A 13,065-nucleotide genomic window follows, 5' to 3' on the forward strand; every position below is an offset into this window, starting at 1 on the left:
GGAAACGAGATATTTAGAGTTAAAGTTTGGTTTTGTTTGAAACAGTGAAATCTTCAACTTCAAATATCTCGTGAACTACTCGATAGATTTTGTTTATATTTTACCTGTATATGGAGACTACTATTGTCTATAATTGTGTAAATTTTAGTAAAAATCTGTCGAGTAGGAAACGAGATATTTAGAGTTAAAGTTTCGTTTCGTTTAAAGCAGTGAAATCTTCAACTTCAAATATCTCGTGAACTACTCGATAGATTTTGTTTATATTTTACCTGTATATGGAGACTACTATTGTCTATAATTGTATCAAATTTCGTAAAAATCTGACGAGTAGGAAACGAGATATTTAGAGTTAAAGTTTGGTTTTGTTTGAAACAGTTTAATCTTCAACTTCAAATATCTCGTGAACTAATCAATAGATTTTGTTTATATTTTACCTGTATATGAAGACTACTAGTGTCTATAATTGTGTAAATTTTAGTAAAAATCTGTCGAGTAGGAAACGAGATATTTAGAGTTAAAGTTTGGTTTTGTTTGAAACAGTGAAATCTTCAACTTCAAATATCTCGTGAACTACTCGATAGATTTTGTTTATATTTTACCTGTATATGGAGACTACTAGTGTCTATAATTGTGTAAATTTTAGTAAAAATCTGTCAAGTAGGAAACGAGATATTTAGAGTTAAAGTTTGGTATTGTTTAAAACAGTTTAATCTTCAACTTCAAATATCTCGTGAACTAATCAATAGATTTTGTTTATATTTTACCTGTATATGAAGACTACTAGTGTCTATAATTGTGTAAATTTTAGTAAAAATCTGTCGAGTAGGAAACGAGATATTTAGAGTTAAAATTTGGTTTTGTTTGAAACAGTGAAATCTTCAACTTCAAATATCTCGTGAACTACTCGATAGATTTTGTTTATATTTTACCTGTATATGGAGACTACTAGTGTCTATAATTGTGTAAATTTTAGTAAAAATCTGTCGAGTAGGAAACGAGATATTTAGAGTTAAAATTTGGTTTTGTTTGAAACAGTGAAATCTTCAACTTCAAATATCTCGTGAACTACTCGATAGATTTTGTTTATATTTTACCTGTATATGGAGACTACTATTGTCTATAATTGTGTAAATTTTAGTAAAAATCTGTCAAGTAGGAAACGAGATATTTAGAGTTAAAGTTTGGTTTTGTTTGAAACAGTGAAATCTTCAACTTCAAATATCTCGTGAACTACTCGATAGATTTTGTTTATATTTTACCTGTATATGGAGACTACTATTGTCTATAATTGTGTAAATTTTAGTAAAAATCTGTCGAGTAGGAAACGAGATATTTAGAGTTAAAATTTGGTTTTGTTTGAAACAGTGAAATCTTCAACTTCAAATATCTCGTGAACTACTCGATAGATTTTGTTTATATTTTACCTGTATATGAAGACTATTAGTGTCTATAATTGTGTAAATTTTAGTAAAAATCTGTCGAGTAGGAAACGAGATATTTAGAGTTAAAGTTTGGTTTTGTTTGAAACAGTGAAATCTTCAACTTCAAATATCTCGTGAACTACTCGATAGATTTTGTTTATATTTTACCTGTATATGGAGACTACTATTGTCTATAATTGTGTAAATTTTAGTAAAAATCTGTCGAGTAGGAAACGAGATATTTAGAGTTAAAGTTTGGTTTTGTTTGAAACAGTGAAATCTTCAACTTCAAATATCTCGTGAACTACTCGATAGATTTTGTTTATATTTTACCTGTATATGGAGACTACTATTGTCTATAATTGTATCAAATTTCGTAAAAATCTGACGAGTAGGAAACGAGATATTTAGAGTTAAAGTTTGGTTTTGTTTGAAACAGTTTAATCTTCAACTTCAAATATCTCGTGAACTAATCAATAGATTTTGTTTATATTTTACCTGTATATGAAGACTACTAGTGTCTATAATTGTGTAAATTTTAGTAAAAATCTGTCGAGTAGGAAACGAGATATTTAGAGTTAAAGTTTGGTTTTGTTTGAAACAGTGAAATCTTCAACTTCAAATATCTCGTGAACTACTCGATAGATTTTGTTTATATTTTACCTGTATATGGAGACTATTAGTGTCTATAATTGTGTAAATTTTAGTAAAAATCTGTCGAGTAGGAAACGAGATATTTAGAGTTAAAATTTGTTTCTCTTCTATAAAGTGAAACATTTAACTTCAAATATCTCGAAAACTACTTGATAGATTTTGTTTATATTCTACCTGTATATGGAGACTACTATTATCTGTAATAGTGTAAATTATAGTAAAAATCTTTTGAGCAGAGAACGGATTTTTAGAGGTTAAATTTGTTTCCGTTCTATAAAGTGAAATATTTTAACTTCAAATATCTCGAAACCCATTCGATAGATTTTGTTTATATTCTACCTGTATATGGAGACTAATATTGTCTACAATTGTGTAAATTGTAGTAAAAATCTATCGAGCAGAAAACGAGATATTTAGAGTTAAATTTTGTTTCCGTTCTATAAAGTGAAACAATTTAACTTCAAATATCTCGAAAACTATTCGATAGATTTTGTTTATATTCTACCTGTATATGGAGACTAATATTGTCTACAATTGTGTAAATATCTATCGAGCAGTAAACGAGATATTTAGTGTTAAAGTTTCTTTCTGTACTATAAAGTGAAAATTTTAACTTCAAATATCTCGTAAACTACTCGATAGATTTTGTTTATATTTTACCTGTATATGCAGACTATTATTGTCTATAATTGTGTAAATTTTAGTGCAAATCTATCGAGCAGAGAACGAGATTTTTAGAGGTTAATTTTGTTTCCGTTCTATAAAGTGAAACATTTTAACTTCAAATATCTCGAAAACCATTCGATAGATTTTGTTTATATTCTACCTGTATATGGAGACTAATATTGTCTACAATTGTGTAAATTGTAGTAAAAATCTATCGAGCAGAAAACGAGATATTTAGTGTTAAAATTTGTTTTTGTTCTATAAAGTAAATATTTTATCTTCAAATATCTCGAAAACTACTCGATAGATTTTGTTTATATTTTACCTGTATATGAAGACTACTATTGTGTACAATTGCGTAAATTATAGTGAAAATCTATTGAGCTGAAAACGAGATATTTAGTGTTAAAATTTGTTTTTGTTCTATAAAGTAAATATTTTAACTTCAAATATCTCGAAACCTACTCGATAGATTTTGTTTATATTTTACCTGTATATGAAGACTACTATTGTGTACAATTGCGTAAATTATAGTGAAAATCTATTGAGCAGAAAACGAGATATTTAGTGTTAAAATTTGTTTTTGTTCTATAAAGTAAATATTTTAACTTCAAATATCTCGAAACCTACTCGATAGATTTTGTTTATATTCTAAATGATCACTAAATATTTTCTAAAAAGTGCCAGCACCTAGATCTGATAATGATCACTTAAGAGCCGAATGAGTTTTCTTAAAAATTTCGATAACTTTTATTTTTCCAGCAATCGGAGGAAGATTGAGGCTGATTGGAGAATAACTTGTGCTTCGAAATGGTATCAATTTTTAGAAAATTTATCTATCTTTCTAACCGAGTCACCAGAATCGAATTCGGACTAAAACTTTTTGAGTAATAACAATTTTTTTTAAAAAAAGTAATGATTTTAGAAAAAAACTTTAAAGTGACGTCACTCAAAAACAGAGGAAAATATGAATTTGGCCAATACGTCATTGAACTCCACTTTAGATGTACTCTACACAGTAGGCCTATGGACAATACTTACTGGTTCACCCTGTATACACATTGGGCGGGCCTCAAATTTGTTGAAAGTAAAAAAAATGGAATTAACATTATTTCAGAGAACGCACGGAAAATGGCAACATGGTCGAAGTACATTTATAAAATCTGAAAGATAATATTTAGAGGAACTTATCCTTTCGGGTGGAGAGGTCAATTTGTCATTGATTATTGCCGTTTCTCTGAAAATATTATTCTTTACGTTGATACGTTCTCTGCAGGTTTCTCAACATTTTCTGTCCCTTGCTCCTTATCGTTCCTTAAAATTTTATGATAAAGTGAATACACCTTGCTGCAGCACCCAATATTAAACTGTAATTTACAAAACAATGATAATTTCAGTCCTTCTTTAAAATCTTGTATAAAAATCTGTGTTTTAGAGAATCTCTTAACATAATAATAAATGGCATATAATTTATACCGATCGAAATCAGCAAGAAAACCTTCTTTTAAAAATGCGAATTGAAGCTAGAGTAAAGTATTGTTATTAACAAGATTCTGAATCTTTAGAGGAAAATTAAAATGAAACATAGTATGAGGGATATCGTCGAGCTGATCGTCTGTTCTGAACTTACTTCCTTCTCTCCTCAATAAAGATAAAAAAAATAATAAAAATCTATTTTCTTAAGTTTATAAAATGGTAATAAAATGACTACATAAATGCTTAATAAAAAAAAATATATATTTATTCAAAAAAAGATCATTTTTTGAACTTTTTATAAAAACAGATAAAAAATATTATAATAATGTAAATACATGAAATGATCCTTCTTTTTATCCTTAATCAAGTACCCATTTACGAATTCTTCTTTGTCAAAGCAACGTATGTGGTCTTGACTTCAGTGTACGCCTGGAGACCGTATTCACCTAGTTCTCGGCCATTACCAGACATCTTGTAGCCGCCAAATGGTGCTTGACAATTGATCACGTTGTAGCAGTTTACCCTTTACAAAACATACTTTTTATTGGAAGACTATTAAATTACATTTAGTGGGTATATTTTACTTTTAAAAACTACTAATTGCCCTGATCTATACTTAATAAGTCCACTAAAGATTGTTTTAAAACCGCAGACTTGACTCTTAATCAAAGAATGATATATCGTCCAACTCTCATCCATCTGCTAAGCCTTTCAATTTGCCGATTACAGTATTTCTTGATAGTGAAAAATATAACGGAAACAAATCTGTTTCCATCGTAACCATCGTAACATACTCCAGTTGACTTATGCGATTATCATCCATTTCCCACCAATTTTGAAGACTAGGTAGTTTCTTTTTTAAAATATCGAGTGGCTAACATCAGTATTTCTACTGAAATATTTATATATCCCAGGAAAATGCAAATCGTTTTCAGATATAACTAATACAGATAACTAATTCTAATCGCAAATGAGAAGAGCAAGACTTTTGGATTCCTAAAAGATTTAAGAATAACTATAATAAGTGAAATTGATTGAGTGAAAACGATTTATCATTATTTCAAAAAACTCTCTCAAAGTCAACAGTATTTTTATGCACAAAAAAGTTGATACAAAGCTAGAAAAATCAGTACTTGCACAGCCTACCTGGGCTATTGAGAATCCAAACTTACCAAACAGTGCCCACTCTAAGTCCTTGGGTGATTGTGTTCACTGTGTCTATGTTCTTGGAGAAGACACCGGCGGCTAGGCCATAGTCTGAATCATTTGCTCGTTCAATCACTTCCTCTACTGAGCTGAATTTTAGTATCTGCTGCACTGGACCAAAAATCTAAAAAGAAATACATAAGAAAATGATCTGCTCAAAATTTTTGAGACATAGATTTATCAAAAGGTCACATCGTTGGAAAAATTGTATTTCTATTTTCTTCAAACGTTTTTAAAACAAAATTTTAAAGGATCTACTCTTACCACAAAGAAGTTTAATCAACTTCTTTAAATCGTGAATTATTAAACTTTTAGCTGGAATACTTTAGTGCCCTCAAATAAATAGTAAAAGTGCAACAAACAACTTAAGGCGCGGCTTATATAATGACCAAGATCTGTGGCCAAGTGAAGTTTAAGTGCTGGTGCAACTAAAGTTTAAGGCGATAATACTCGTAAGAGCGAGGAAGAATGAGTGTGAGGATGGCGTTAAGGTAGTTGGCACATGAGAGAACCTAAACACTGTGACGTTGCGTCAAGTAATGGCGGGGGAACTACGAGCTTGAGGGGCCGTAAGGTGCTGCGGCCACCGGACGTAAAAGAAACTAACGATGAGGTAGCCGAATGAAGGGGTAGCGGAATGAGGTAGTATTGGAGAGAGAGAGCGATTGCTTGGTGACGAGTCAGTAACAAAATTCATAGACAGAGCGACCGAATTTCTGGCCGACCCGCCTTGGAGTCCCTACTTAACGAATGGACCACGTAACCGAGTAGCCGAGCCACGACCCCCGGAAGACCATCGGCGGAAGTAGGTGGCCGTACCGCACTCCCCAGGTACTCTTGTGTGCTGTGAAGTTCCCCCCCCCCTAACCTATCAGGAACGGTCGGGAGAGTGACTAACCACCCCCTTATTCGCTTAACCCGAACGTTGGGACAATTAGTTATTATTTTAATTTTACTATTTAAGTTGTATTTTTAGTTATTTTTTCTTTAAGGCAATCAGGTGAAGGATCCTTCTTTTTTTTGTTAGTCGACTTGTATAATTTTCTGTTACTTGTTTTGGTCAATATAGTTGTTCACCATAAAGGCCTAGTTATTGTTAACCTTTTTTCTGTGATGGTTATCTGGTTCCTTGCTGGTCAACACTACTAATAGCGGTGTTACAACACTAGTAAATAAGTTACTGTGAAGGGCATGAGTGTTTTGCGAGAGTAAAGGAAGAATAAGTATTGAGTGTTGTTAGGAAGGGTCGCCAAGATCACATGGCTAGCTGATTTCCACCATAGAAGCACCTAGAACCTCCAAAACATAGTTATTATATCTTGCCAAAGTGTGAAATCGGTCTGCTAACATAACTTATATTCGTTTCACATTTCTACCCTGCGTTTCACCCTGTTCTGTAACAATGAGGCTCACCTCATCTCTAGCGATCGACATGTCATCTTTGACGTCCGCGAAAATGGTTGGTTCGACGAAAAAGCCTTTGTCACCGACTCTCTTGCCGCCAGTGACCAAACAAGCTCCCTGTTTTTTGCCGCTTTCAATGTAGCCAAGAATTTTGTTCATCTGTTCCTCGTCTACCTGTTAACAAAATAATTCTTAGAACTCATGATTTTTGATTAACTAAAAGAACTTAAATAATAGCACTGCCTCTGAACAGGATTAACCAACCTGAGGACCTTGTTCTGTGTTTGAATCAAAAGGGTTGCCAACAATCCGTTGTTTAGTTCTGGCCGCACTCTTTTCTATAAATTTATCGTAGATCTTCTCATGTACGTAGACTCGCGTACCCGCACAACAGCACTGTCCCATATTGAAGAACGTTCCAAAGTGAGCGCCTTCCACAGCCTGGTCCAGATCGCAGTCGTCCATTATAATATTTGGCGATTTGCCACCGAGTTCCAGGGTCACTCGTTTCAAGTTTGTTCGCCCAGCTGCTTCCTTTATCTTTTTTCCAACCTGCACACCAAGATTAGTGAATTGATTAGAGGTTTGGTAGAGCTGGCGATAAATAAAATGAAATTCACTAACGCCCTTAATTAAGATTCAAATCCAGAACGGGAACACTTGCACATAAACTCTTCTCAATGAATTCGCCAACTCTAAATTTTTTACAAACTCATTCTTTTTTTAACAACTTTGATTCCCACCAAGATTCGATTCGTTAATCGAATTTCCATGTAAAAATTCGAATTAAACATACAGGTTACATGAATGCAATGAGCATCCTAGACTTTAAAAAATATTGTTGGAACCTTTTTCTGGAAATTTCAAAGAAGTGGGGTCAAATATTCTTTTAAATGAAACATTTTCGGTACCCAGCTTTCACCCACAACTTTCGAAATTTAAGCGTCCGGTCACAATTTCATAGAGTGCACTTCGACACTTGAGGACACTCATTTGATAATGATGAAATTGTAAAGCGTCTGTTATCTTTCACTGACATGTACATCCCTGACCACTGTGTTTAAAAAACGTAATTGCTATTTCAAAAAAATACATTTAAAGTTTACTCCCAAAATATTTTAAAAAACGAAAAAGGAATTCTAAAACAAATAGACTTGAATCACAGAGAGAAAGGAAACGTTTCCTAAATTTAAAATCATATAGAATGAAGTAAAACTGGTAACTATTAGGTAAAACTTGGGAACCTCAGTAGATCCTGTGAATGCCACCTTGTCCACGCCCATGTGGTTGGCCAAAGCTTCACCAGCATCTCCAAATCCTGGCAAAATGTTCACAACACCAGGAGGAAAACCAGCTTCTCGACATAACTCCGCCGCGTACAAAGCTGTTAAAGGTGTCTGTTCAGCTGGCTTTAACACTACAGTATTACCTAGAAAAATGTGCATACAAGTTGTAATTATTAATAATAAAAATTGTTCATAGTATCAGAATTTTTCAGAGAATGTTTTACCAGTGGCCAAAGCGGGACCTATTTTCCAGGCCCACATCAACAGCGGGAAATTCCATGGGATAATCTGAGCACAAACGCCCACAGGTTCATGTCGAGTATAGCAGAAGAAGTCGCCATTAGCTGGTATAGTTTTACCATGATTCTTGTCGGCCCAGCCGGCGAAGTACCGCAGGACATCAATTGACATTGGAATGTCGACATTGTAGGACATAGCAAACGGCTTTCCATTGTCCAGTGTTTCCAGGCTCTGCAAGGAACAGTTCAAGAACAATTAAAATTTAAAAAAAAAATGCTAATAAAAATGAGTAGGGTCTAGTTACGCTTCCCTCCAAAGTTTCAGTGTATTATAACTATAACATTAATAGTATAACATAAATAGTAAATACATATGTATGTAATCAAATTTCAAGAAAATCTGTTACTGAGGTGTTTTCTTTATTGAAAAGATTTGAGTTTCTTTTTAAAATTCCAGTAATTTTTAAGTTTTGCTAAGAAAATATACTGACATTCTCTACATCAAAACTCAAGCTCTGATCTTAGATACCTCTCACAGAACAAGAAGGAGGGACCTACTTTCGCAAGGGTCAGGGTTTTCAAACCAAAACTTTAGTGTGTATTCTCAAAGTGTCAGAATTTTCATTTTGTCATCAAAAACATCCTCCTTCTCCTTCTGACATAATGTGCGCGGGGGTTCTAACCAGATTGGAAATGTTATCTGCGCTTATCGTACCTCAAACGTAAATCTAACTCGGCTTGAGGGTACTCAACTGGTGGTTTAAGACCCCTGGCTAGTGATTTACGGCAACCAAAATTAGATGACTCATTGGCCTTGACCAGCATTTTGGGATGTTTAACGCAATCTGTTCCTATTAAATGCCTCTCCAGCTCAAAACGTTTAAATGCAGTCGAGGATTGAAGTTCTATTCCCTGATGAACTGCCGGTTCTTGACACTGGGCTAGCTGAATTGCCCAGATCCTACCCAACAAATACCCTAGAGGTAAACTATTTCCTTCTTTTATTATTATTTGTTTTTTATTTTATCTTTTTTTTAACTCATTACAAGAGACGTGGTAATGAAGGGTAAAGAAGAGCTAAAACAAGAAGATGTATTCGTCCCGATCGTTTAAAAAAAAAACTCCCACCTAGACAAATTTAAGATTCTGCCATGTTATTTACCAATGGACTGGCAGCCCATTACAGAAACTACTCAAAATTACAATTAATTTGGGAATTATGACACTTTTGAAATTTAGCGGCTTTTAGCTTATCTAAAAGTTCTGTTGGAACCGTTGGTCTAAAACTTCAACTACCAAAGACTAAAGGAGAATAGATCGAACAACTAGCTGAAATGGATCAGCACCCAACTGCAATGTTATTACTTCATGACTTCGATAATTTCCTTCAACAAAGTTACCACAGATAGCTGTCAAAGCTAGTTATTGCCATTTTAACCCTTAACCTTACAACTGTTACACCTCAACCGAGATAAAAGCACCTTCCTACACATATACCACTTTTCTTACCGCTATGAATATGTGATCTCTGGTAATTAAATCAGCCAATCTGTTTAATAATAAACCTCTCTGTGAAGCGTCCATCGTCCTCCATGGTGCACCAAATCTGAATGCATCCTGCGCTGCCTTTACTGCAATATCCACATCATTCTGCAAAAATCAAACACATCCATTCTTTTTTTTCAAAAATATCTTTTTCTCTCCAACCCTTAATCGTTCTAAATGCCAATTTCGTTTTTACGTGTTTAGGTCCCCTAAACGAGAAATGGCTTTTGCAAACTGAGTTTTTTTCTGGAAATATATGTATTTCCATAACTCAAAACAGAAAATCTTAGGGCCTAAATTTAGCGACCACTGCAACATTCATTGATCAGCTAGTCGTAACCAATGGCCGAAAGTACACATTCTACCCTATCGCACATTGTACGCCAAAATTCTCCTCAGAAGAGGCTCCTTCGTACAGCTCAACGCAATTTTGAGGAACCAATCTCATATCTCACATTAGCAGAGCATTGGACCGGCATGTATTCATGAAATTATGTGCTTGTAAAAAAAAAAAAGGTCCGATCAATATACAGCGCATTTGTTTCAAATGTTTACAACCGGCTATTAAAACTAGTAAGTATGAAAAAATGCACCAAGACATTTATACCTAACAGTAAATAACAATGCGCTGAGGGAACCTCCTTAACATTTAAATGTTAGTATATAAAAGTATGTCCTGAATATGAACTTAGCCTTTTTTTAATGAAATGTTTATAAAAAGAAAAACAAGAGTGTTTTGTATTCAAACAGTATGTACAAGGCAACGTTTTTATAAATTATCGGGTAGTATACGAACTGAAGGTTATTTTTGTCCCCACATGTTAACCTTCACGGCTGTTATGGTGATTGCTATTGCAAGTATGTACTTTTATCTCAAATTCTAATCAATGAGACGTGATAAAATATCGTTACATAACAAAAAAAGTTAATGAAGAGGCAAAAATATTCATATCATTTCTTAAACACTAACTTTAAATCAAATTATATATTTTACTGTACCTTATTCGCTCTGCTAACTTCTGTTATCACTTGACCAGTTGCAGGATCTATCGTCTCAAACGTATTCCCAGAAATTGAAGGGAGCCATTCGTTATTGATAAATAACTTTTGTAAAATAATAAATATTAAACTGAGTATTCAAGAAGAAATATAGCTTAAGCAACTAAATGTTCCAGGAACTAACTTTAATTTCATTTGCCATTGACTCTGAGGTCAAAGACAGGTTTTTAATTACGCTATTCATGAAGAAAAAAATGCATTCACAGAAGGTGTTTGATGACAAGTAAAGAAAGGTGTGCAGTTCACGTTTAATAAGACATTAACTGTAATTTATTTTGTTCTTTTTTTCTACGATTGATTATGAAAGACAAAATATAAGTGTTAACAAGAATTTATTTCCTCGAAGAAATATTTCCTTGTGTAATTACTAATTTTTTTATGGTTACAATTGAATTTGCCGCTCAGCTATATTAAAAATTCACTAGATGCGAAATTCGAAAACAAAAGATTACACCAGGATTTTAAAAAAATTAATAAAGTTTGAAGGATTCTCAGGAAACAAAGTTCCTTAAAAGCAAAAACTAGGACATGTGTTACTGCTACCTTTGTTAAATATTATACATATACAATGAAGACATATATGTATGTATGATCTGCGTTATTTATTACTTAAACATATTTAGTTCTAATAGTAGCTACACTTTAAATTAAATTTGTTTTTAAATGGGAAGTTTAGATGAATAAAATTAACTTACCCTGGTCTGTCTAATTTTAGGTTTAGCCTCAGGTTGTGGTAAAGCTGAAGCGAACCTAATACCTGATCTACTATGTGGTAAGAAAAATTTATTACAAACAGATTTCAACATGGCTTTATGTTTTCCAAACTAGAAACTGGAATTAAATACCACAGTCACTAAAATTAAAACCTATTGGATAGAGAATCGGAAAACCGGTTTATTTCTATAAGTGTTATTCTAATTATTTAAAAAAAAGTAATCTACGACACCTACTAACACAGCCAACAATTACTAAGTGTCCCCTCGAGATCCTAGACAATACTAATTGTTAACTACACCTACCTAACGTCTAAAATGCGAGGAGACAGCTATAATTCACATTCCGGCCGCTGATGCTGCACTAATCTACAAATTTACTCTTCGCGCTAAAATACAAATTTAGCACGTCATTTATGCTACAAACATAATTTATGATCGTTAGTGGAGGGGAGTAAATGAAAGATGTATGTAACTTATTCACAGTTTTAATTCATTACAGATATCTGCTGCAGTTTCTTCTGCTCCTTTCGCTGCCTATCCCCACCAAATGGCCAGCATATTAAAACTGTCCGGAAGGACAGTTGTATAAGGGTTGATCGTCAAAAACTGCACGAAAAAGCGTAACGTTGAAAAACACCCAACTTTGACAATTTTTTTCTCTTTTTCTATAAAAGATAAAATTCCCAAATTTTCTTTATAATATAGGGCAAACCCTCCTTTATAACTGTAATTTTTTCGTAATAACATAGATTAATTAGTTTTCGAGAAAAACGATGCGAAAAATGCACAAAAATTACATTTTCAAAAATTCTTCTTCTTCTTCTTCTTCTTGTTGTTGTTGTTGTTACCTTTTTTGTAAACTGCGTAGCGCCTAAACGCACGAACCGATTTTCATGAATGAGGTGTTATTCGATTCGGACTTTTATGTAGATGTGCCTTTTGGGGGTCTCGACGCTGTACATCGAATAGGAGAGGAGTTAGCCCCCTTTATGTAAGGCCCCCTCCAAAATTATTATTACTAATTACTCTGTAAATCTTAGCCCGATTTTGAAATAATTTGGTAGGATGATAGAGTTAGGGCTCCTCTACGTAACATTAAAGCGGCGATCAGCTCTTACACTTGTTAAGGGAAAGTATAGCAATCGTTTCAAATTATCGACACGAGAACCGATTGTCATGAATGAAGTGTCATTCGAATCGAAATTTTGTACAGATTTGCACTTTAAAAGTCTGAACGCTGTGCCTCATAAAGAGGGGAGTTTGCCCCACCCAAGTAAGGCCCTTTCTAAAACTATTATTACCAATATTTCTATAACGCTTAGTCCGATTTTGATAAAATTCAGCTCGAATAAGTTGTTAAAGCTCCTCTACTTGGCTGTGAAGGACCATCAAG

The 13,065-nt window shown here is 33.5% G+C and overlaps 1 protein-coding gene across 2 annotated transcripts; it reads right to left on the reverse strand.

Annotated features, from left to right (window-relative positions):
- Positions 1-4,457: 4,457 nt before the first annotated feature.
- LOC141446630 (aldehyde dehydrogenase, mitochondrial-like) lies at positions 4,458-12,036 on the reverse strand. 2 transcript variants are annotated; one of them, XM_074113214.1, is made up of 9 exons: positions 11,652-12,035; positions 10,897-11,001; positions 9,862-10,002; positions 8,338-8,584; positions 8,072-8,256; positions 7,092-7,379; positions 6,837-7,001; positions 5,390-5,547; positions 4,458-4,740 (listed from the first exon to the last, which is right to left on the reverse strand). In XM_074113214.1, exons 1-9 carry the CDS (start codon positions 11,760-11,762, stop codon positions 4,593-4,595), a joined length of 1,548 nt encoding a protein of 515 aa, XP_073969315.1. In that variant the 5' UTR covers positions 11,763-12,035; the 3' UTR covers positions 4,458-4,592. The 2 variants fall into 2 exon arrangements, with proteins under 2 accessions (XP_073969315.1, XP_073969316.1); XM_074113215.1 differs by lacking the exon at positions 10,897-11,001 and having other exon boundaries at positions 11,652-12,036.
- Between the last annotated feature and the right edge of the window lie 1,029 nt (positions 12,037-13,065).

The sequence above is a fragment of the Rhodnius prolixus genome, unplaced genomic scaffold (assembly GCF_049639745.1).
Source record: "Rhodnius prolixus isolate KJV_2025 unplaced genomic scaffold, Rpr scaffold_7, whole genome shotgun sequence".
In the NCBI taxonomy this organism is placed as follows: domain Eukaryota; kingdom Metazoa; phylum Arthropoda; class Insecta; order Hemiptera; family Reduviidae; genus Rhodnius; species Rhodnius prolixus.

Excerpts from the sequence above, each read along its gene's own strand:
- LOC141446630 (XM_074113214.1), bottom strand. The coding sequence starts at position 11,762 with ATGTTGAAATCTGTTTGTAATAAATTTTTCTTACCACATAGTAGATCA. Across the intron at positions 11,002-11,651 it reads CTAAAATTAGACAGACCAGG|TTATTTATCAATAACGAATG; the intron begins GTAAGTTAATTT and ends ATTTTACAAAAG. Across the intron at positions 7,380-8,071 it reads CATTCACAGGATCTACTGAG|GTTGGAAAAAAGATAAAGGA; the intron begins GTTCCCAAGTTT and ends CTTGGTGTGCAG.